Here is a 21,924-nt window from a genome sequence, read left to right as displayed (position 1 = left end):
TGTTTTGTTTGTTAACAGTTGGTAAATGGGACAAAAGAGGTTGTCGGGGACATTTGACATCATCACGAAGAACAGGTGAACTCATCTACCAGTCCACTTTTACAGCTGCATTGTGCTTATAATCATGCAAACTATTATTACTCGAACGTGTCATAAATCTCTTTTTAGAGATGGCTGATTTCAAATCACAAATTTCTGGAAATTCTTGCACCAGTCATGCAACTACTCCTGAGGTAGAATGCTAATGGATTTCTCCAGGTATAATGGAAACAGTACAAACTTGTAGTCCCGCCCAAAACTCACAACAGGGTGAGCCAGAAGTTGGACAAACACACTGATAATTGACAGTTCCACGTCGTCTCCACTCTTATTTTGTAAAGGAAGAACTACGGGTAAGTAGCTGCAATGAAGCACACAACGACATCTTTAATTACAAATATAGGCTACTGATTAAAGTACAAATATACTTTAATTACTAATAGCCTAATATAGTATTAATTCTACTTTGATCAATGTGGGCGGGCTTTATTTTCACAGAAGCTGCTCAGTCAGCGCGAATTCCAGTGCAACGCTTTAGTAAACGGTTATAAAGTGCGAGATAGCTAAACTAAACATTTCATGACAGCTGTTTAAGGATATAAATGTTAAGCAACCGACAAAAATAATCAGGCAAACTAATAAAATTGTCTAATTTCGCCATTTTTAATTAAAAATAGGCTTATAATTTACGTGATTCATGCAATGTAATAATTAGTAATGGTCAATGTGAGAGGACAAGAAACATTAAAGGTCCCCTGACATGGGGTTATTTTATTATTTTATAATGTTTCCTGGGTTGCCCTATAATGTTAGTATGTTTTTTAGATCAAAAATAGTCATAATTTAGAAATAAAAGGCATTTTTCCTAGCCTGATTTTCGCCTCTGATTTGAACGCTCTGTTTGAAGGGGCGTGTCTGCTGTGGGATTCAGTGTAACCGGCCACTGCTGTGATTGGCTGACATGCTTGCATATGAAATAGCTACGTATTACATGCGAAACTTTCTCGAATACTTTTACTACAGCTATTATACGTTTTTACTATTACAGCTATCGAGATTAACGAATCGTGAGAAGTTTTTAAAGTATTTAGATCTATTCCCATCACATAAAATGTTGCCGTGATGAGCATTGAGCAGATGACAGTCTGTTGATCGCGAGCATGAAGATCTTATCATTGCAACGCAGTTTCTGCACTCTCTCTAATGCTTTCCCCAATGCACAAGTTATTTTCTACACAAGAATGTTTATTGTCACATGAGGTTTATGTGCCAGTGTGTACGTGTGTTAACATGTTTAGAAGCTCTGGTATGTGCATTAGCAGATATTTCAAGTGGTGACAACCCTATTTCAAATCAGAGACCTACACTTAAAAGCATTCCTGGCATGCTTTCTTGTGACTCTTCAACACTGTTCAAATAACACAATTTGAATGCTGAAAGAGCGTCAGGCATCAATGCCCATTCTTACACTGCATCCCTTCAAGACACTATTACATTAACATTAATTTACTTAAAGAGCAAACGAAGACAGACATCACATGAGTGTAAACTCGAGTCATGCTTTTGACCTACAACCTCTTGTCCATCTGTTTCAATTAGACGCTGCCCTTAGAACCAATATGAGTGTAAACACACAAACTCACAAAAGGACTTCTCTTGAGCATTCCCTTTTTTCTTCTTTTTAGTCCGAAGGGACTTTTCTAAGTTATTTTGTTATTTAAGGAATGTGAACATGAGAAAATGTGTTCCTCCCTCTTATCACATCGCTGGGTTGCAGCTGGTCTGTCTATCTCAGAATCAACAATCAAGCAACTAATTGTAGATGTAGAGAAGAGGTTTGTGTCACATGGCAGGTAATAATCACATCATGTCAAACTCAAGCCACTAAAAAAATATCACAATAGCCGCTAAAAAGCAAATCAATACATTTGAATGACTCAAACTTCGTCAGTATTGGATATTTTTCTCATTTTTTCGAAAGCATTTCTGATGTTGTTGCTGAGCCCTCATCATGTTATTAGCTGTCACAATGATTTAAAAAACAATTAATTGTGGGTAAGTTTCATAAAAAAAGCCACATTTTGAATAAAAAGCTGAGTTGTTTTTTTCTCCAAAAACTACAATGTGCATAAGCAATATTTGTATTGCTTGTTTCTGCTCCTTTTTTGTCTGTGTTTTGATCCGGAGATTCTTTACTTTTTTTTAGAAGATGCAAAATAGCGCCCCCTACCGTGTAACAGTGAAAACGCAGAAAGCCGGAAAATTCTGTCAATTGCAAGTTTTATAATGCGTATAACGTTTATAACTCTAATTTTGTTACATTTCAAAAAGAAAGAAATAAACACTGCTGTGAGAATGGCTGAGGGCAGAACTGCCTTTCTCTGTTTTGAATATCATAATCATCTCTTAAAAAATTTTCTCTTTTGGAAAGCCACAAAAATGCTATCGTGTTTTTTTTTCTTTTGCTATTGGAGCAAATGAGAATGCAAAAAAAAAATCATATTTGCTGTAGTCTCCCATTCACCACTATAAAAGTTTACCAAACTATGACGACTTCACCTTCTGAGAATCCCTGAAATCCCTGAAAAAGATAACGAAAATATCAACAGGCAACCAATGTGATACTGATATACTGCGCAAATCGTTGCTGACAACAATAGATGGCCACTTGGACAAACTGTCAAGAGTTTAAGAGAACTGCATTTCTAGTTCAAAAGAGTACAACAAAAAATGTATGGGCCATAACTTCTGGATGGAAATAATGCAGACACTGGACAAGCATGATACTTTCTAGTGTGCATGTGTTGAGCACCTGTGATCACGCATGGCTATATGTTGAAAAACTATGCGGCTATTCGACTGTAGGCATATGCTTATACACTTTGGCCCTAGTGGTTAGCAAGTTAGCAAAACATCTGAAATCATGTATAGCAGCTTTAATGAAAAAATAAATTCTAAAGCAATGTTTCTCACCTATACTGTACCTTTAGCCATAATGTAACACTATCTAGTGTAAATGATAAATCCAGTTTGGCATAAGTGCTGGCTACTGTATACAGGCCACCAGGGCACCATACCAAAGAATTTGCTGTTTTTCTATCAGAGTTAGAATCCTAATTGTTGGTGATTTTAATATATTCTCTATTTTTTCTTTCTGTGGGAATCAAAATCAATAAGTGAGCATGTGTGTCTTGATATCACTGAAGGCATCACCCCACCACCTCCTCTCTGTCCCTCTCTCTGGGAAGTAAATATGGGAGAGTGAAAACAGGAAGCCCAGGCTACCGTGCGCCTCAAACGCACCGCTGGTATTTTTAGCTCCGGCCCGGCAGTACCCCGACCCCTGTTTCCTCCAGGGCCACCAGGAGGATACTACTGTCCGCTCCTCTGTCGGGCCCCGTGGGGAAACAAGGCTGAGCTAAGAAAGGGTCCTGTCAATCCAGACCGCTTTTATATTGGTCCTGCCTGTCAATCAGTGCAGTGGCATTTTAAGGATATAAATACTAGTCCACTGCTGTGGGATATACATGACACCAACATGATACAATGGCCGAGAACCAGACTTAATCAAAACTGATCTATATATCAGCTATTTTACAACAGATTCAAATGTGGCTCATATAATCATATATATATATATATATATACTTGGCTGTGTTTAAATGGACCCTAATAATAGGTTTGTAAATGGATTAGTAGCACAGTCGGAATAAAAAATGTAATTGCATCAATCGTAATAAATTGGCCAAATCTGATTTAAGTTTCATTCGAATTGTAAAGGGGTGTTTTAAACATTTTCAAATCCATTTGATCGGACATGTAAACACTAGATCTGATTGAAAACTGAAACTGCAAAGTTCTATCCATGTGAAATGATGAAGAAATGGTTTAATGATGTATGGCGTGCGGAACAAGCTGTTGTAGTTGAATATAGTGTCATAAATGACTGCTGTGTCCTTCTAAAATTCTCCTTCTATTCATCGTCTGTGAAGTGGTGCAGGATAACATTGTCCAACTAGTCCTTGCTTCGAAGCCTGGTTTTGGGTGCGGGATGGCGCGTTTTTACTGCTTGTTAAAAGCAGCACTGCACAAAGTTTCATGTGCTCGCCGTCTCCCATAAATAGATAAATATTAAGTCTGCTTTTTAAAACAAAGAAAAGAAGCAATGGTAGGAGAATGCTTAGCAAGTACCAACAGCGGGAAACTCAGCATGTCAAAAGATCAACTCTGATTTCAAGCTTGTGACATAAATGCACACATGATTTCATTACGATAGAGGGGTTTCACGACGCGTCATCAATCCGGAAGTCGGCCATTTTGGAGGCACAGAACGTAAATAATGCCACTGAACTGAATGGACTCGCAAATTTGGCTGATTATTGCTGCTGAAAAATGGTCGAGTTTTTGTCTGTACCAATCGGTCACATCGGGAAAAAACATGTCGAGTGCTATAGACTGTCAAAAGTTAAAGAGAAGAGTGCAAAAAACTGACGAAAGAAGGCGTTTGTGGTTGAGAGAGGTAGTACATCATCAGACAGGTGTAAATGAAGCGTTGACTATGGCTAAAATGTCGACGTAGTTAACTATGGCTACATTCACACTGTCAGTCCAAATCCGATTATCTTTGTATCAAATTGGAATCTGATCTAAAATGATGTCCACACTGTGTATCGCAACTGTTCAGATCCGACGTGTGTGTCCATGCATGTTATTTGGTAATATGGCAATGACTTTGCGTTGATGGAGGGGTTGCATTTGCAATATAATGTTAGATGTTGTCTTTTTTAAATGTTACAACATGGAAATGTGTATAGCCGCCGCGCTGGACTACTACGGCAGAACTGTAGGAGGCTGGTATGTAACGTTACTGCTTTTTTCCCACGCTCGTCTGCGCCGGTTTCAGAAATAGTACTTTTCTGCTCGTCTGGCACTTTGCAACAACACAGCATTGTTTCGGCAGTGACTTTCAGCATGTTTCCTATAAATGACGTTTGCATTTTAAGACATACCACGCGAAATCCGATCGTTCAGACTGAGGCTGATGTCCTGATATGTGATTTGAATAGGATTTCAAACCACATATGGATGTAACTTGAAACGAATTTCATGTGCTTTTTTGGACTGACAATCTGAACGTATCTTATTTCGGGATACTAAATAGATGGAAGAATTGCAGTAATGTTACGTGCTAGAGAAGCTAACTCGTTCGGATCTTTAGCAGCTACCACATAATGTGACCACATAAAACATATTAACTTTAGTTTGTCAAAATGTTGCGCTCTCTCCTGCTTCCCAAGTCCTTCTCTATATGATTTCGCACCTACCACGTGTTTTTTCCGTGGTTTATTAGTGTAACAATGTGTTCAGTAGTACATGAACAGTGCAATTCATGCTGTTGTTTACATCCGAGTGCCTCCATAATGGCCGCGCATCCGGGTTACCGCCCAGAACGTGACGTTGGTGAAACCCCTCTATTGAAACAAAAGGCGTTCATTGTAAACTTAGCCAATGGAACTGAAATTGTAGCAATGAATTTCATCAGTTAGCTACAACACAAGAACAGTTTAAAATCATCTCGCATCCAGCTGTGTGCGTTCAGGTCATTCCTTCTTATATTTAGTCTAGTCATCAAGAGTCACTACTGCATGTTATAAAAAGCGGTCTCACATTGTTAGCTCTTTCCTGCAGCAAGAGCATCCTAAAACAGACACTAAGGGCAAAGACAGAGGGCATGGATGTCGTCGCAAAGGGTGTGTTGTGTCTGGCAGTGAGAAGAGCTTTGAGAAGCAGCCATGACACTGTTGTTTTCTGCAGATCTACGTCAGAAGCATGAAGGTAAGAGGAATATAGCTGCACACAACACCCAACATTGATGAATGACAATGCCCACATATGTCATCAGTAATGTAATGTCCCTTAACCACACAACAAACAAACCAGTGTGTCTGTGGAAAATACAGATTACCTGCTGATTCATGACAACGCTAACATTAAAGCGCAATTTCATAACACATGATTCAATAAAACCGTTCACCAAACCAAAATTTGAGGCTATCTATTTATGTTAAGAGTTTCATATCAAGTTAAGTAGAGGAACCGGGAGCTGAGAGAGACCGTCCTGTGTGGTTAACCTTTCAGGAAAGCCAATCCTTCAGTGAGTGACACTGTCTGTGGTGATATTGCTTACACCTGCTCCTGTGTCGTTTCAAGAGTTTACATACAGTTCACACACTATTCACAACGTAGATTAAGGGTTAGGGTTAGGGTTAGATATGCTTAAAACAGAGAAGTTTTTCCTTTGAGTTTTCCACGTACAGATGACATCATTGTCAAAACGATCCCCATTCCCACGGATCAGTGAAAACGACTAAAAACGTTGTTTTCTGCTGCCAGGCAATTAGATGGCGATGAAACACTATAGACTGAACATATTATACGCATGTGCATGACGTCATCGTCTTCAGAGATTCACATTTTTTGTTGTTTACACGGAGAGCATTTTCAAAAACCTGTTTTCAAAAGTTTGTTTTCAGGCACCAAAAACACTGTTGTCGTGTAAACGAACGGCCAAAACGCATACATTTTTTTAACGTTTTTAGTTAAAGGAGTCATAATGTAGTATTAACTTTGATACCCACGCTCTATTATAGTCATTTCATGCCCTTCTAAAAAAGAAAAATTGGAAAAAAATAAACACAGAGCTCGTTTGACCCTTATTTCTGAATGCATTATTGTCTCGCGAGATCTGATGCGAGGTTTTGGCTGTCGTGGACGGTCATTTTAATAATGCAAATGAGGGGCGCGTTGATTGGTGGTAGGAAGGAGGGGGCTTGACACCGCAGGTAACTTCAGCATATCATTCCAAAAAGAGATCATGGCGCAAGTTGTTAATGAACCCGACCTGGCCGCGACCTACGGGATTCAACCGTATATGTTTGAGCCAGACTCTGAACCAGAGCTGGAAACGGAAGAGGAACAACAGTCAATTGAAGGACGTCTACATCAACATGTCTCTGAATGGTAAAGACAATTTTTTTGACTAGACATACATTAACATCAGTAACGAGCTAAAACGTTTTTTTGCTATTTTCTCCTACATAAGTTTAGCTTTAATTTAATGTAGATTAAATCTACATCAAAAAGGCACATTATGACTCCTTTAAAAATGGTGTCGTGTAAACAGCCCCTAAGCTGTATCATATTTAATGAATGAACAAGCAAACAAATGAATGAACAAATGAGCAAATGAATGAATAAAACAAGCACGATTGGACAAACAAAAATTAAAATTAAAAAACTAAATGAACTAATGAATGATCAAACTACTGAATGAACAAATAAATGAACAAATGAATTTGAGCGGTGAAAAAAAAAGCAGCAACATAATACAATAGTTGTGGACAACAAACAAGTTACTGATTGGTGCACTGATTTAACAGTACAACCAATCAAATGTCAGGGGAACATGAAAGAATAACTGCATTGACACAGGAGAAAGAAAGAAAAAGAAAGAAAGAAAGAAAGAAAGAAAGAAAGAAAGAAAGAAAGAAAGAAAGAAAGAAAGAAAGAAAGAAAGAAAGAAAGAAAGAAAGAAAGAAAGAAAGAAAGAAAGAAAGAAAGAAAGAAAGAAAGAAAGAAAGAAAGAAAGAAAGAAAGAAAGAAAATAAATAATGACAGTTAACAGGAGAGTTAATGGTTAAGAGGGAAAAGCTGGAAATCATAATGAGTCCATGATAATGACAGATCATGGTTAGACAATGGGAGAGAAGGTCAAAGAAGGTCATCTTTTTGATAGATGGCCCGCACTTCACCTTATTTTGAGCCATTGCCTCTTAATTACTGACATTACAAGAAGTAAATGTTCAATTGAGCAGAAACAGAAACATGCTTCTCTATTTCAAGGTAGCAATTTGGCTAATCAACAATTAACCATCATCTGTTAACGATTGGATAAAACGTTGGATGTTGACCATTAAAGGTGAAGTGTGCCAAAGCTAAACTAGGTTGATTCAACGAAAACTGCTTGCATTATCGCACTATCAAAACATACAGAATACAAGCGAGTACAGTACAGAAATTACACACTTCACCTTTAGCACTTCACTGTGCAAAGGTCTTACCTCCATACTTCACACTGGAAATTATATTGAGCTGAATGAATATGGGTTAAGTGTTGGCACTTTACTTTCTGGCCACAAACAAGCTAAACGCGGTTGTTATTCCACTTTTGAGTGCTTAAATCTGTTCTTTACACACAGACACTTTAATTAAGTGACAAAGGCAATTTGCTCTCAAAAAAATATCTGAAATTTGCCAAATTAGTGATGCGCGCTATCGAAATACTGCTTTGTGAAGCTTCGAAACCTTTGTGAACCAGTGATTCAGAGCGTGCATAAGACTACCAAAGTCATGTGATTTCAGTAAATGAGGCTTCGTTATGATGTACGTTTCAAACATTTTGAAATGTCAATGGATCGCCACTGCACTATTAGAAATAAAATTCTTTAATGGCATCTACATGGTTCGATGAAGAACCTTTAACATCAATGGAACTTTTCCATTGCACAAAAGGTGCGTTATAGTGGTTGGTTAAAAGCTTATTTACATCACTGGTTCTCAACAAGGGGACCTCAAGATGACTTAAAATAATTTAAAATAAGACAAAACAGACATGAAAAAAAAAAAAAAAAAAAAAAAAAAATCACAATATGTCTTATTGTTTGGTTATTGTTATTTTTAATGAATATACATCTTATGCAAAGCTCTAAAATATTTTATCGGGTAGAATTTTTTTGTAAATAGTAGTCTCTTATTGGCATGATTAACCAAGCTCTCTAACAAACAGAACAAACCCTACAATTTATTAAAACAACTAGGGCTGTCCCCTAATAGTCGACTAAATTTTAGTTGATTAGAAGAGGTTTAGTCGACCACATTTTTATTAGTCCATTAGTCTCAGTGTGGGTTCCTCAGGGCTGCGTGTTATCACCCATTTTATTTTCTGTATATACGAACGAAATCAAGTGCGATATTAATGGTATGTCACTTTTGAAATACACTGATGACATGTTCCGATGACCAAAGGTTCCAAGAAAGTTCTCTGGAGTTAAATTATAAGTAAGACAAAGGAGTTGTGTTGTGGGAGGTTTCTTTCATCAAATACCTTACATTCACTATCTGAACCACTTAGGCTGGGGGGGCAGGTAGTGAAACAAGTTGAGACCTTTACATATTTGGGCACTGAGATTGATAGGCATCTATCCTTTACTCAACATGTGAATACCGTCTATAAGAAAGCTCAACAGTGCTTATTTCTTTTGAGAAGGTTGAAGAGTTTTAATGTAATATAAAGCATCATGATAACAGTGTATCATTCTCTTGTTGAATCAGTTATGACCTTTAATATTGCATCCTGGTTTAATTTTCTTTCTGCTGAAAATAAGAAAAAAAATATCCAGAGTAATCAAAGATTCAACTTGTAGATCTCTATGACTGTGCAGTAAAGAGGAAAGCAGTCTCCATCGTTACTGACCCCTCTCATCCTCTGTACCCCTCTTTTCAGTTACTGCCATCAGGTTGCCGGTTTAGAGCTCCTTTGGCCAAAAAGAAAGCTTACAGGAACTATTTTATTCCTACTGCTGTTTCTATTTTAAATAAGACCAAAAAGTTGTAGTATATTGGGTGTAAGCCTTATTTATTTACATATTTGTAAGGTAGTCCTATTTTTTTATTTGTATTAATTGTGTTTTGTGATGTGTGTGTGATTGTACATGTGTATATGTGAGCCTTTTTAACCAAAGACAAATTTCTTAATTGAATTGATTGAAAAAAAGAAGTTGCGAAGTCCGTGACGGACTGATCTTTACCACAGCTGGTCCATGTGGTAATTATGTTGTGCAGGAAATGCAAATGTTCGCCTATCATTCATCGACCTCAAACATGGCTTATCATTTGAAACATGTAAGTAGTAGCATAACGTTAGCCATGGCCGCTAACGCTAACATCTGTTAGTGTGTGTTGTAGTTGAGGGCACAAGATGAAGATGAGGGTATAATGCAATGTTTACTGGTAAAACTCAGACAGGATTAACACTACCACAACTAACATTAATGAGAACTGAACAGAACAGGAAGTATAAATACACAGGGTGAAATAAGGAAGCTAACTAGACACAGGTGGAGGAAGATTAACTAATCAGGGATTAACAAGAACAGGTGCAGACAAGACAGAACATAATTGTGACATTACGCCCCCCTCGGAAAGGCGCGTCCTCGGGCCGTGATGGAAACAAAGTAAAAAAAAACAGAAAAAGGGTGGAGGCTTGGCGGAGGGCGTGGAGCTGGGGACGGACTGGACCCTGGGGGCTTTGGCCACAGGCACCATGGTGGCGCAGATGGGGGGAGGAGCCAGGGTGGAGTGAGTAGTGGACTGAAGTGAGTGGCAGGATGACACCCAGGAGCTGATTGATGGCGGTGGCACCGTGGGTGGCAGAGGAGTCTGCGGAGCTGAGTGGCTGACGGACCATGACAACCTCGGCGACCCGGAAGACGGGAGCTGGACTGAGGCAGTGATGTGGGGACGGATGACGATTTGGTGAGGGAGGCCGACGGGGAGGTCAGAAGAAGGGAGGAGTCCAGTGATGCCAAAGGGGTGCAGGGTGAGGGTGCAGCCCGAAGCCCGGAAGTCCGTGGCTGCAGCTGAGCGTCGACCGCCGAAGGCTGACCTGGAGTGTCGAGCGAGCCCAGCGGAGCTTCCGGGCAGACGGACCGCGGAGGCGATGAAGGAGTGGTGGGTCGAGGTGAGGCCGACGGGCTGACAGGACGAGGTGGCGGTGTGGGCCTTGAGGTCCGAGGTGCCGCCGGGGACTCGGCCTCACGCCAAGATGGTGGAGGGGAAGCCCAAGGCACGGAGTGTAAGCCGCACGGAGTGAGTGGCGGAGGTAGAGCCGACACCAGTGGTGCCGACGGATCCAGGGGACTGGCCGTGACCAGCGATGGAGACGAGACTAGGAGGTCAGGCAGGGATACAGGCTGCAGGTTTCCGGACGGGACCGGCGAGGAGGATGAAGATTCGAGGTTGGGGACTTGGGAGGGAATTGGATCCGCGGACCACAGGTCTATAAGGTCCAGGTCCGCTCCTGGCTCTGAGGTGGACAGACCTGCCTGCGTCGACTCCGGCGCCTTGATGTTCTTCGGCTCTGGTTCCTCTCTGATCTCTGTGGGCGCCTAGGGCTCGCTGGCTGTGAGGGTGATGCTTCCGTTCTGGAGCCCCCAGGCCAGGTTCCCCAGCCACTGACGTTTTTCAGGGAGGAGAAGGAGTCGTTTTCTCGTTTTTGAGAGGTTGGTTCTTCTGTAAGGGTGTTTTGTAGTTGAGGGCACAAGACAAAGATGAGGGTATTCCTGGTAAAACTCAGACAGGATAAACACAACTAACATTAACGAGAACCGACAAGGGACTGAACAGAACAGGGGGTATAAATACACAGGGTGAAATCAGGAAACTATCTAGACACAGGTGGAGGAAGATTAACTAATCAGGGATTAACAAGAACAGGTACAGACAAGACAGAACATAATTGTGTAACATTATCGTTAAACCTAGATAAATGTGCGCTATTATTAGCCACAAAGTGCTCATGCAAACATGTGATCCATATGGACCAGGCCCGACGGTTCGAAACGCACTTGATTTACAGATTAATTGCAAAGAATAACCATTATAAAATAAACATTTATCATTTGCACATGTTTTAGGTCCTGTCAGTTTAAACATTCAAGTGATTTTAAACCATGCATTCAAACGCAAGAATACGGGAAAGAGAACTCAATTTGGACCTCGCATGTGCACACAGAGCAGAGCACATATAGCACCACAACACCAAATTCCGGTCTCTTTTACGCCTATTTATTCTTAAATGGACACATACATGCAAAATTATAGCAAGATGCGATTCTCAGCGAGTATCCTCGTAAACACAGTCGCGTATGTCTTAAGTTAATGTAAACAACTAAAACAGATGCATTTCAGTATATTGGATCCATGCATTCAATAAAGTTAAAGTGACAGCAGCCTAATAAACCTGCTGCTTTCTGTGTTATTAATGTTAATAAAACAACAAAATACAAAGAGAAAATCACTTTTGTAGCTTTAACAAAGATTAATTATATTAAACTTGTACTGTACAGTGAAGACTTTAGTGTTATTTTACATTCAATGATTCAATTTCTGTACCGGAATATTGCAAGACTTTCATTTGTATCTTTGTTCTATTGTATTTATCTATGCTTGTCATTTATTTATTATTTTCTACTATGCAGATTTACTCCCCTACAAAATCAACAATCATTCTAGAATGATTCATTCTTTCCAAACAGAGCTATTCAAGTCATCTGGTGAAACTTTTTTCATATCGCAATATAGTCAAGTCAAGTCAAGTCATCTTCATTTATATAGCGCTTTTAACAATGGATTGTTTCAAAGCAGCTTTACAGAGATAAACATAATTTAAGGTAACAGAGATTGTTTTGGTTTTATAGCGGTTCTTGAATGTTATTTCCAGGTAAAGTTAATTTTGATTGATTCACCTCCGTCGAAATGATCAGACTTTAAACGCGAACCTGTGATTAACGCTGACGGCGTTCACGTGCACATTCAGAATTGATTCTATAGTTATGTGCTTTTGAAAATATGTGCGCAGGTTTGTAATTCCATACAACCCATGCCTAAACAAACTACTTGTCTTGCCTATAAATTTTGAAACAGAAATATATCGCAGAAAAACGAAATATTGCAAAATGTTTTTATTGTGCAGCCCTAGTATAGCTGTATTTATTTATTATGCTAATTTGTTTATTTGGTCTTGTTTTCTTACTTGTCTGTAATAATGTTTGAAATGCAGTTTTTTATGCTGTGGTATTGTTAAAACAATAGGCAAAAGTTTCTTGTGTGTTCTGATGATTTTTGTCTATTTTTTTTATCTACCTTCTTGGAATCGAAACTGGGAATCGAGAAGATTCGGAATCGATAAGCAGGATCGGAATCATAGCCTCTAAAATTCAACCGATACCAAAACCTAGTTCACAATCCTACCGAGGGCAGATAAAAGACAGTGCAGACAGATATGGGTGCATGTGGATTCAGCCCAACCTCTAACTTATTCTAAAGTTTACACAGCCGGCAGACCTCGGCCTTCACACCTCCAACTGGCCCAACCACGCAGCTCTCGGTTAAAACAAATGGAGATGAAAAGCTCCAGCAATGAGCTGCCTAGGATGAACAACATAACACTGACATGCCCTTTAGAACAAAATAAGCCTGCAGCGTGCAAGTGTGGGCACGACCGGGGAGGAGCCGCCTTTAAAATAGGTGAGAGTGTGTTTGTGTGAATGTGTAGGGTTCGTGGGAAAATAGGTGACTGAGTAATTCTTATAGTCTGACCAAACTTCTACAACCTTTCTCACACTTTCTAACAAATCACTTCCAAATTACACAAGCGCTTCCCGTGAGCCAAACCAAAGCCTGCCTCTGCACACATCTGTCCCACAGACTGATGCTCTTTTTCTCTTTACACTATCAGGCACTTGCCTGTCTTGACAGATACTCACTATGACACACACACACACAGACACGCTCTGCCAGGAATCCTGCTTGCCTGAGGACGAAAGGCTTGGGTAAGGTAGGGTCGCACCTAAAATGGTCTTATTTAAAATAGGACATTTACACCAGAGACTTAGTAGCTACTAGTTTGCTTGTAAATAAATATCTAGTTAATTTGGTTGCATCATTTGCTCTCAAAGCAAAACCCTCCCTGAAGTAATGTGTAATCATTTAATATGATATTTACCTTTATTGATTCAAGCAGCCTTAAAGCTGAGCATTTCAGATTTATATTAGTACATTAATAAATCAAGTGACTTACAAATGAGGAACATCACAAGCAATTTGTTATAACAAAGTAAACATCAATATTCATAGTAAACAATCCCAAATTTAAAGTATAATAAGAGTCATTGTAATGGGCTAAATGATCATGAAATGCACAGATATGAACATTTTGGGCGATACCGATAATTCTTTATAATTGAAAGCTGATAACCGTTATATTGGATGATAAATCTAAATCCATATTTTTATATACTTTTTGAGAGCCTGATAACAAAAATAAAAGTCTCACCATTAAAAGCCATGTCCCAAACACACAATAATAATGTTCCCATAATTGTATGTAGCCTAATATGACAGACTTAACTGTTGCACTAAACTGTATTTTCTTTTTTTGAAACTGATTCTAATCATATTTCAAGCAATTCAAAACCATCATGGCGAACAGTGTGCATCTGAAGTGTCTCAGCTATTATTTATCAGCTTTAATATATTGGCCAAATGTTCTTATCAGGCCGACAACGATAACATTAAAAATGAACATAATGAACCGATACCGATATGGTGCCCGATATATAGTGCATCCCTAAAATTTAATAAACAATATATTTAAAAGTTATATGGAAAAGAAATAAATTTGACATATATTTATTTAAAAAATGTAAATAAATGTAAGTCACCAAATAATTATTTTTAGAATTCAAACACACAGGAACTGCATCATTTAGATCGTTGTTCATTTTTTTTTCCAATGTAAATTGGCACAAACGTCAACATCCTCATTTATGTGGATGAGGGACTGAAGTCACACAAAACAGATCAGACATTTTTTTTTTTTCAACCTGCATGCATACTGTATACATGTGGTTAAATGTCAAATGCATTCAATGGTACAAACTACAAAGCTATGATGTTAATGCTGTAAGTTGTGAAGGCCCCAACTAGGGTAAGTTGTAACTTAAACTGGTGCAACTGGCCCCTGGTTACTTGTTTGCACTGTCATTACCAACTGAAAGCATGAATTTATTTAAGAAGTCCTCAACTTTTCATGTGTCAACAACCTTAATATATATATATATATATATATATATATATATATATATATATATATATATATATATATATATATATACACACACACAGTATATATAGAGGAAAATCAATGGGCTCCTCAAAAACTAACAAAAAATACTTGTGTGAGAACAGATTTTGCTGAAACATAGGATGCTGCATGTGTAGACATTAGAAAGCAACACAGCTCAACAAAGCTTTAAAAAGAATTAGAGATCTGCCAGCATTGAAATTGAACAAATCTGTTTATATCTCTCTATGCATCAGTAATCTGTATAAACAAGCATCTATACTCATGTTTATATTTCAACTCAGATTTCATGCAACATATCTGGATAAATGTGAACCCATGTGCCTGTGTAAATAGATCAGATCAGGATGCCCAGATTCTCCACACAGACTTATAAGGCTCTCTGTCTTTAATAACAGGGGCCAATCCTGCCGCAATCCAATCTGAGAAGGCAACATAAAGGCAGGCGATTGTATTGGCACTGTACTTCTTAACACCACAGCGGAGCTGATATTCTATTACTCTGGTACAATTCATCGTTTTGACTGATCTTGAGACATTTCAGGGCAGCCAGGATAAATACGACATATGCTAATCGTGTTTGCCAATGACAATCAAATACCGATTACAAGGTTTAGGACTGAATTGAAAATAAAAAATGGTGTAAAATGTCATAAATAGGTGTAAATGTTATAATAGCTGATGTATATTTCAGTTATAATGGTTCTACTCTCCTGGTCTGATTCTATATGGCAACTAGTGGCTGTTTTATGATGGTTAATATCATAAATGTGATGGTTAAGTGTTTCTATGAAAGTATCACTAAAATTTTGCTCCGGCTCATATATTTTTAGCTTAAATGTAAGGGCAATAATCTTATATAGTCATCTCAGATAAATTGTACTAAATTATTGAATTATTTTTAATAATACATTTGTATTTAATGACATTTCTATCACATAATTTAGAAATGTTAAGTTACCTGACAAAACATTTTACACTTTAGGCCTGTGTGGGAACATTTACATGTTACAAAATACCAGATTTACAAATACTGCCCTAACCTCAGGCTCAACAGATTGAAAGATGCAAGTTGTCGGACCGTTTGGCATCAGATTATGTCTGCATTAATGATGGCTGCATGGCTCTTTTCAGCAGCAGAAATATTTATGACAGGCAGCCAACCTCTTTCATTCGCCGTCTCTATGCAACCGGGGTTATCTGAGCATTTATCTGAGGCCTTTGCTGCAGAAATTATGCAGGTGGCATCAGAGAAAGAGGAAAGTAATACACACACCTGCTGCCTGCGCATGACACGAATGATGTGAAGAGAATGTTCAAGGGAAGATACTATGTGTGTTCTCATTTTGGTGGGGGGTTTTATTTTGAACAATGAGGTTTTGTTTACCCAAGGCAATAAAATATTGCACTATGACATAATAAACTGACGTCTAAAAAAGGAATTTTACAGGTATTTTCGGGATTAATCTTTTGAAATCTACTGAAGCCTACTACAGGATGTTTAGCATTCGGTGCCACTAGAACAGAACAGTTAAAGGGATAGTTCACCCAAAAATGACAATGTTGTCATCATTTACACACCCTCAAGTTGTTCCAAACAAAAAGAGTTTCTTTCTTCTGCTGAACACAAAAGAAGATATTTTGAAGAATGTAATCAAAAAGTTGATGGTAGCCATTGATTTCCATAGTCATTTTTTTTCCAACTATGGAAGTCAATGGCTATATCGTCAACTGTCTGGTTACCAACATTCTTCAAAATATCTTATTTTGTGTTCAACAGCAGACAGAAACTCACACAGGTTTGTTTGGAACATGAGGGTGAGTAAATGGTGAAAATTTAAATTTTTGGGTGAACTATCCCTTTAACACAGTCATAACTGGGATGTTTGAGATGTTCTTATGGTGTAACTAAATCATTGATTTAAAAAACTGACAGAACGTCTCATGTTTTTTCTAGTCTCTCATACTGATGGCTATGGAAAGCTAGAGCAGATTACCTCATCAGGTTAACGACAATTATGTTTTCTAGCATCTATTTGAAGACAGGTGATGCGCCCTGTGGTCAACCTGTAACCTAACTTTTGTAGCTACTGAAACATTTACTACAAAAACTGAAATGAGATTCATATATGTGTATGAAAAAGACAACTGAGGACATCTGAGGACCCTACAACATTTTACTTTTAACTGAAAACCCCCAGCTTTTTAACCCCCAACTGTTGACTGTGTTTTGGTACATGCAAGCTAGGTGGATCAATGAAAATAATTTTGGACTAGTAACAATCCGACTACCAGTTGGTCCTACTGGCTGGTTTTTAGAATATGGTGGCAGTTAATGACCAGGTTGGCCATTTCTTTAAACGTGTTCCAAATCACAGCGACCATTAAATGGATTAAATGGTTTGGGGGGTAGGCTACCCTATAAGTCGCACCCTGAAAACAAAAAAATCTACAAAAAGACATTACCCAGTCCTCGAAGTGTTTACTGCCGTTGTGCAGCAATTCCTCGAACTGAATGGTGCAGTTGGCTACAAAGTCGTCGTAGCCAATCGGCGCGTCATGAAACACCGACAGCTCGATCTTCCGACCGTCGTGCACCTCCGTTACAAACTCATCGTGCCAGACGGGACTGTTGGTCTTCTGCTTGGTCGAGGTCTGACCCACGCGAAAATCATCAACGTTGAGTGCGATGTACGTGTCCAGCAGGAAGGTTTGCGTCTTGGGGCCGACGGCGTGTCTCAGAGACCAGGCTGTGGGCTTCAGGTCCAAAGCCTCGCTGATCTTAATCTTCAGCAGACCGTTAAAGACCACCATGGCCACTTTCGAGAGCTTTAGTACGAATATTCCACTTCGGCGCCTGGTTAATTATTCAACCAGTGTATGTCACGGTCCACCGGTTTGATTTCTGGATTGTTTCTCCTTTTGAAACAACGGTAAAATGCCCTTCGTCGTCCTCGTGGATCTGCATGCAAAGTGTAGAAGGTCCAGACAGAAAGGAAATCTATTGCTATGACCTACGGATAACCTGCATGTGATCTTGAAGCTGTCCAAACACCCCTGTAGGCAGTCAATGCAAGTTGGAGCGAAAAAGGAGAGCTACGGTGTATCAACACCGATACGACCAGCATTCCACACCTCAAAATATGCCAGAAATATTTGCTGGATCTCCTCAGGGTGAGCCTGTTCCCTCGTCTGGCTGGAGCGCTGCTGGATGCGTCTCCTCCGCGCATTGGGAGGAAAGTTATCCCCGCAAAGTGTCGTTCGATTCCCCCCAGACTGGAGAACGTGGACGAGTGTTTTCAAGGGTTCCGTGCTCGCTTGCTTCTCCCAGGGTTCTTGTTTGACCGTCGGTACTCAGTTTCCTGCAGACCTGCCTCTTTTTCTCCTGACTGAGTGTGTCTGAAGGCTGGTCCAGGAAATGCGCAAAACACGTCAGTTAGTGCGCGGAGAGGGTTGAGTGTGTGCGGCACTGAAGCGGCCCTTCTGGACCCGCTCTCTGGTCCAGCATCATCATCCACAGGGCTGTAAAGATGAAGCGTGTGTGTGAATACCAAGTGTGAATAATGCACCCTGCTCAAGTCTTGCAATGCAGACGACCATGTTCTTATTCTTAGTCAGAACCGAATATTTCTTTGACCAATTTGATCATGAATGATTATTTGAACAGAATGGTCTGGCCCCATAGTGATATAGCCATTTCTAGAATCGTGTATTATTGGTCTTTATGGGTGTTATCGTCATCTTGCATATGGATGTTTACAATACATAGCCTACTGTGACAACTCCAGTGCTGCACTACACTGTAAATCAACCCTGTTCCACCCCTTCCACCAATTTTACTGATGAACAAGATCGAGTTGAACATCCAACGTCGAGTAAAAATGACAGGAGATGTTGTAGCAAGTTAAATGGATGCAAACAAACATAGTGTTATGACATACGGATAAAACATGTTTACAATGTAATTGCAAGAGAAAAAACTTCTTCAACTAGATGAAGACTTTTGACAACTGAGGACAACTTTGAAGTTGAAAATGTGATATTTTGAGGTCCAGTTTATCATTAGTCAAGCAAAGCGCCATCTCGTGGATGGAATTTCCATTACAGCAGCAGGCTTAGATGATGCTGTGTGATAAAGTATATTATTATATATGGGTAAAGTATTATGAAAGAATTATAAGTAATGTGTACTGACCACTGTTGCATCGTTCATTTAAATGTCCAAGTGTTGTCAATGGCGCATATGAAAGCACATATAGCCTACACATTTCTTGTGTTTTACAAAAGCTTTCCTGTTGCTCTTTCTGTTATCTTGAGCTGCCCAATAGTGCAGAACGTCATTTTATTTAGGAATCCGTGATCCTGGTGATTGGAAAATGAGGTGACTGAGGTGCCAGGTCTGTTTATCATTTAAACAACTTTTACTTTTATCATAACGTTTAAGATCACATGGGATAGTTCGCCCCAAAATGAAATATCTGTCATCATTTACAGATGATGTAAATCAGTTGTTCCAAACCTGTATAAATTTCTTATTTCTTTTTTTTTCTTCTGCTGAACACAAAATAAGATATTTTGAAAAATATGGGTAACCCACCAGTTGATGGGCCCCATTGGGGAAAAAATATGGGGGGGAAATCAATGGAACCCATCAAATGTTTGGTTGCCAAATATTCTTCAAAATATCTTTCTTTTTGTGTTCAGCAGAAGAAAGAAACTCATACAGAGTTTAGAACAACTTGAGGCGTGAGCAAATTATGACAGAATTCTCATTTATCGGTGAACTATCCCTTTAAATCATATTTAGTGAGTCTTGAAGTCCAGTAGGTGGCAGTGTCCTTATACAAGACTGTAAAGGTACATGCATCATATTGCTTTGCCTTTCAAACTATAAGCTTCTTTTGAGAAGATTGTTTGATTTATTCGTTAACACAAGTGAACAATATACGGGCATTTCTACTTGTCTCAATCTCAAATCTTCAAAATCATATATTGGCCTAATGTAAAAAGATAAAGAAAATACGATATCTTTATAGGCTAGTGACAAGACTTACCACTTAAAAAACACCATTATTGCAGCATGCTTTAATACAAATACTTGTATTCATCAACATTATCTAATAGCTTTGTGTTTGCATCCCTTTATTTTTGCTCATGATTGCACCACACTCATGTATATTTGCTCAGTACACACACACCATTATAGATTTACAGTGAGTGACCGAAAAGGCCACTGTCCTCAGATTTTGCAGAAAAGCTGTCTCAAATATCAGTTATTGATTTGAATATCAATTTAACAAAAGCACCTGAGGCATATCTGAACACTAATTGAACAAATGTATCAATTTATTTCTATAAATTGTGGTTGAGCGTTTTATATGTAAAGCATTGTAAGTACTCGGAAAAGCAATATGTAACAAATAAGTCTTAGAAGCAATGAAGAGCAAAATTCTGCTGGATAATACTTTAAGATATTAATATTACAAGTTTTACTGAACAAATGATCGCAAAGTCTTTTTATATATATATATTTAAATGGTAAAGAATGGCCTAAACTTTCGAAAACTCAGTTTAATGCAATTCATTTTGGAACTGTGTCCTTTTTGTCTCAGACACGAAAATTAGATGAGTGATGTCTGCTGGAGGATGAATAGTGATGTTGTTTGGACATCAGGACTTTTCCCTGAGGCTGATTCTCATCCTGCAGTGACATTAGTCAAAGATGTTCTAGCTCACACTATATGGCCTCACACGACACGAGTCTAGCATGTGGTGTGAGTCCAAATGATGACATCACCAGATGAATGCCCCTTTGAGACATTGATAGTGCAGGGTTTATGAGTGTGTATAGGCTCTGTGTTGCAAGAATAGAAGCTGCCATTTAGGGCTCTTTGAGGGTCTTAAAGCTTACTTCATTCCACCCCCGAAATGCCAGCGTCGATGTTCATATACTTAGTGCATCAGAAATCACTGTCGGCAACTGCCAGTAGACATCAGACCTCTCTGGACAATGCTTTCTTTGTCTGGACATAAATAGACGCATGAGAGGCCATTCTGAACAAACTTAAACCCCATGACAAGAATCATACGTAACATGGCACATCAGTTTGGGTTTGTATATGTAAAAAATTATAATAATAATAATTAAAAAAAAACATAACATGCCCCATATGTGAATCAAAACACATGTGTCTTGTCTAATAAAGCATATAGGCCTACATTTATGGCTGAGCATTTTTGGTCCGGTGGACTTTTAGTGTCCCTTAAAACAGTTTTTGCAATCTGACTATATTGTACAATTTCAAACAGTGGATATACATTTATCATTTTGACATTTCCCTAAAATATCATGTCCACCACACTTTCCTTTCCACAATATCTCAAATTAATTGTATAATTTTAAGCAGCATGCAGTGTAAATTACGTACATTTTAAACATTTTTGTAATAAAATAGCAATTATCGTTTTAACCTCATTGTCGTGTTTATTTTATACACTTGGTAGTTTATGTTTCCGAAATAACCAAAAGAAAATGATTTTTTTCCTTGCACTTTTTGACTAAATTAATTTCCCAAAATTACAGCTTAATTGAAAATGATACACAATAAAAAATATTCTGACTCTATTATAACATTATACAATATTTTAAACAGGTAATCAAAAACACTCTCATATATATATATATATATATATATGTCGTGTGTGTGTGTGTGTGTGTGTGTGTGTGTGTGTGTGTGTGTGTGTGTGTGTGTGTGTGTGTGTGTGTTAGATATTTATTTCAGTGCTTCAGCAAATAATTGTTATTTTATATAGCTAAGCTATTTGTATATTGTTATTTTATACATGCAGCTAAGCTATTTGTATATTGTATTATTATTTTTAGCCTATTTAAATATATATTT

At 38.5% G+C, this 21,924-nt stretch overlaps 1 protein-coding gene across 2 annotated transcripts in view; it reads right to left on the bottom strand.

The window, feature by feature from the left end:
* The window catches only part of prkceb (protein kinase C, epsilon b), a 114,784-nt gene extending 96,244 nt beyond the window's left edge, over window positions 1-18,540 (bottom strand). The window contains exon 1 of one of the 2 annotated variants that reach the window (XM_056272471.1): window positions 17,489-18,540. In XM_056272471.1, coding sequence (XP_056128446.1) covers window positions 17,489-17,836 — 348 coding nt within the window. In that variant the 5' untranslated portion in view covers window positions 17,837-18,540. The remainder of the gene's footprint in view (window positions 1-17,488) is intronic. The other variant, XM_056272470.1, reaches the window with a different exon arrangement.
* Between the last annotated feature and the right edge of the window lie 3,384 nt (window positions 18,541-21,924).

The sequence above is a fragment of the Rhinichthys klamathensis genome, unplaced genomic scaffold (genome assembly GCF_029890125.1).
Source record: "Rhinichthys klamathensis goyatoka isolate OS25496 unplaced genomic scaffold, OSU_Roscu_1.1 h1tg000338l_1, whole genome shotgun sequence".
Lineage (NCBI taxonomy): Eukaryota > Metazoa > Chordata > Actinopteri > Cypriniformes > Leuciscidae > Rhinichthys > Rhinichthys klamathensis.
The sequence above is the reverse complement of the archived record's forward strand: the minus strand, read 5'-3'. Positions and strand labels throughout refer to the sequence as shown.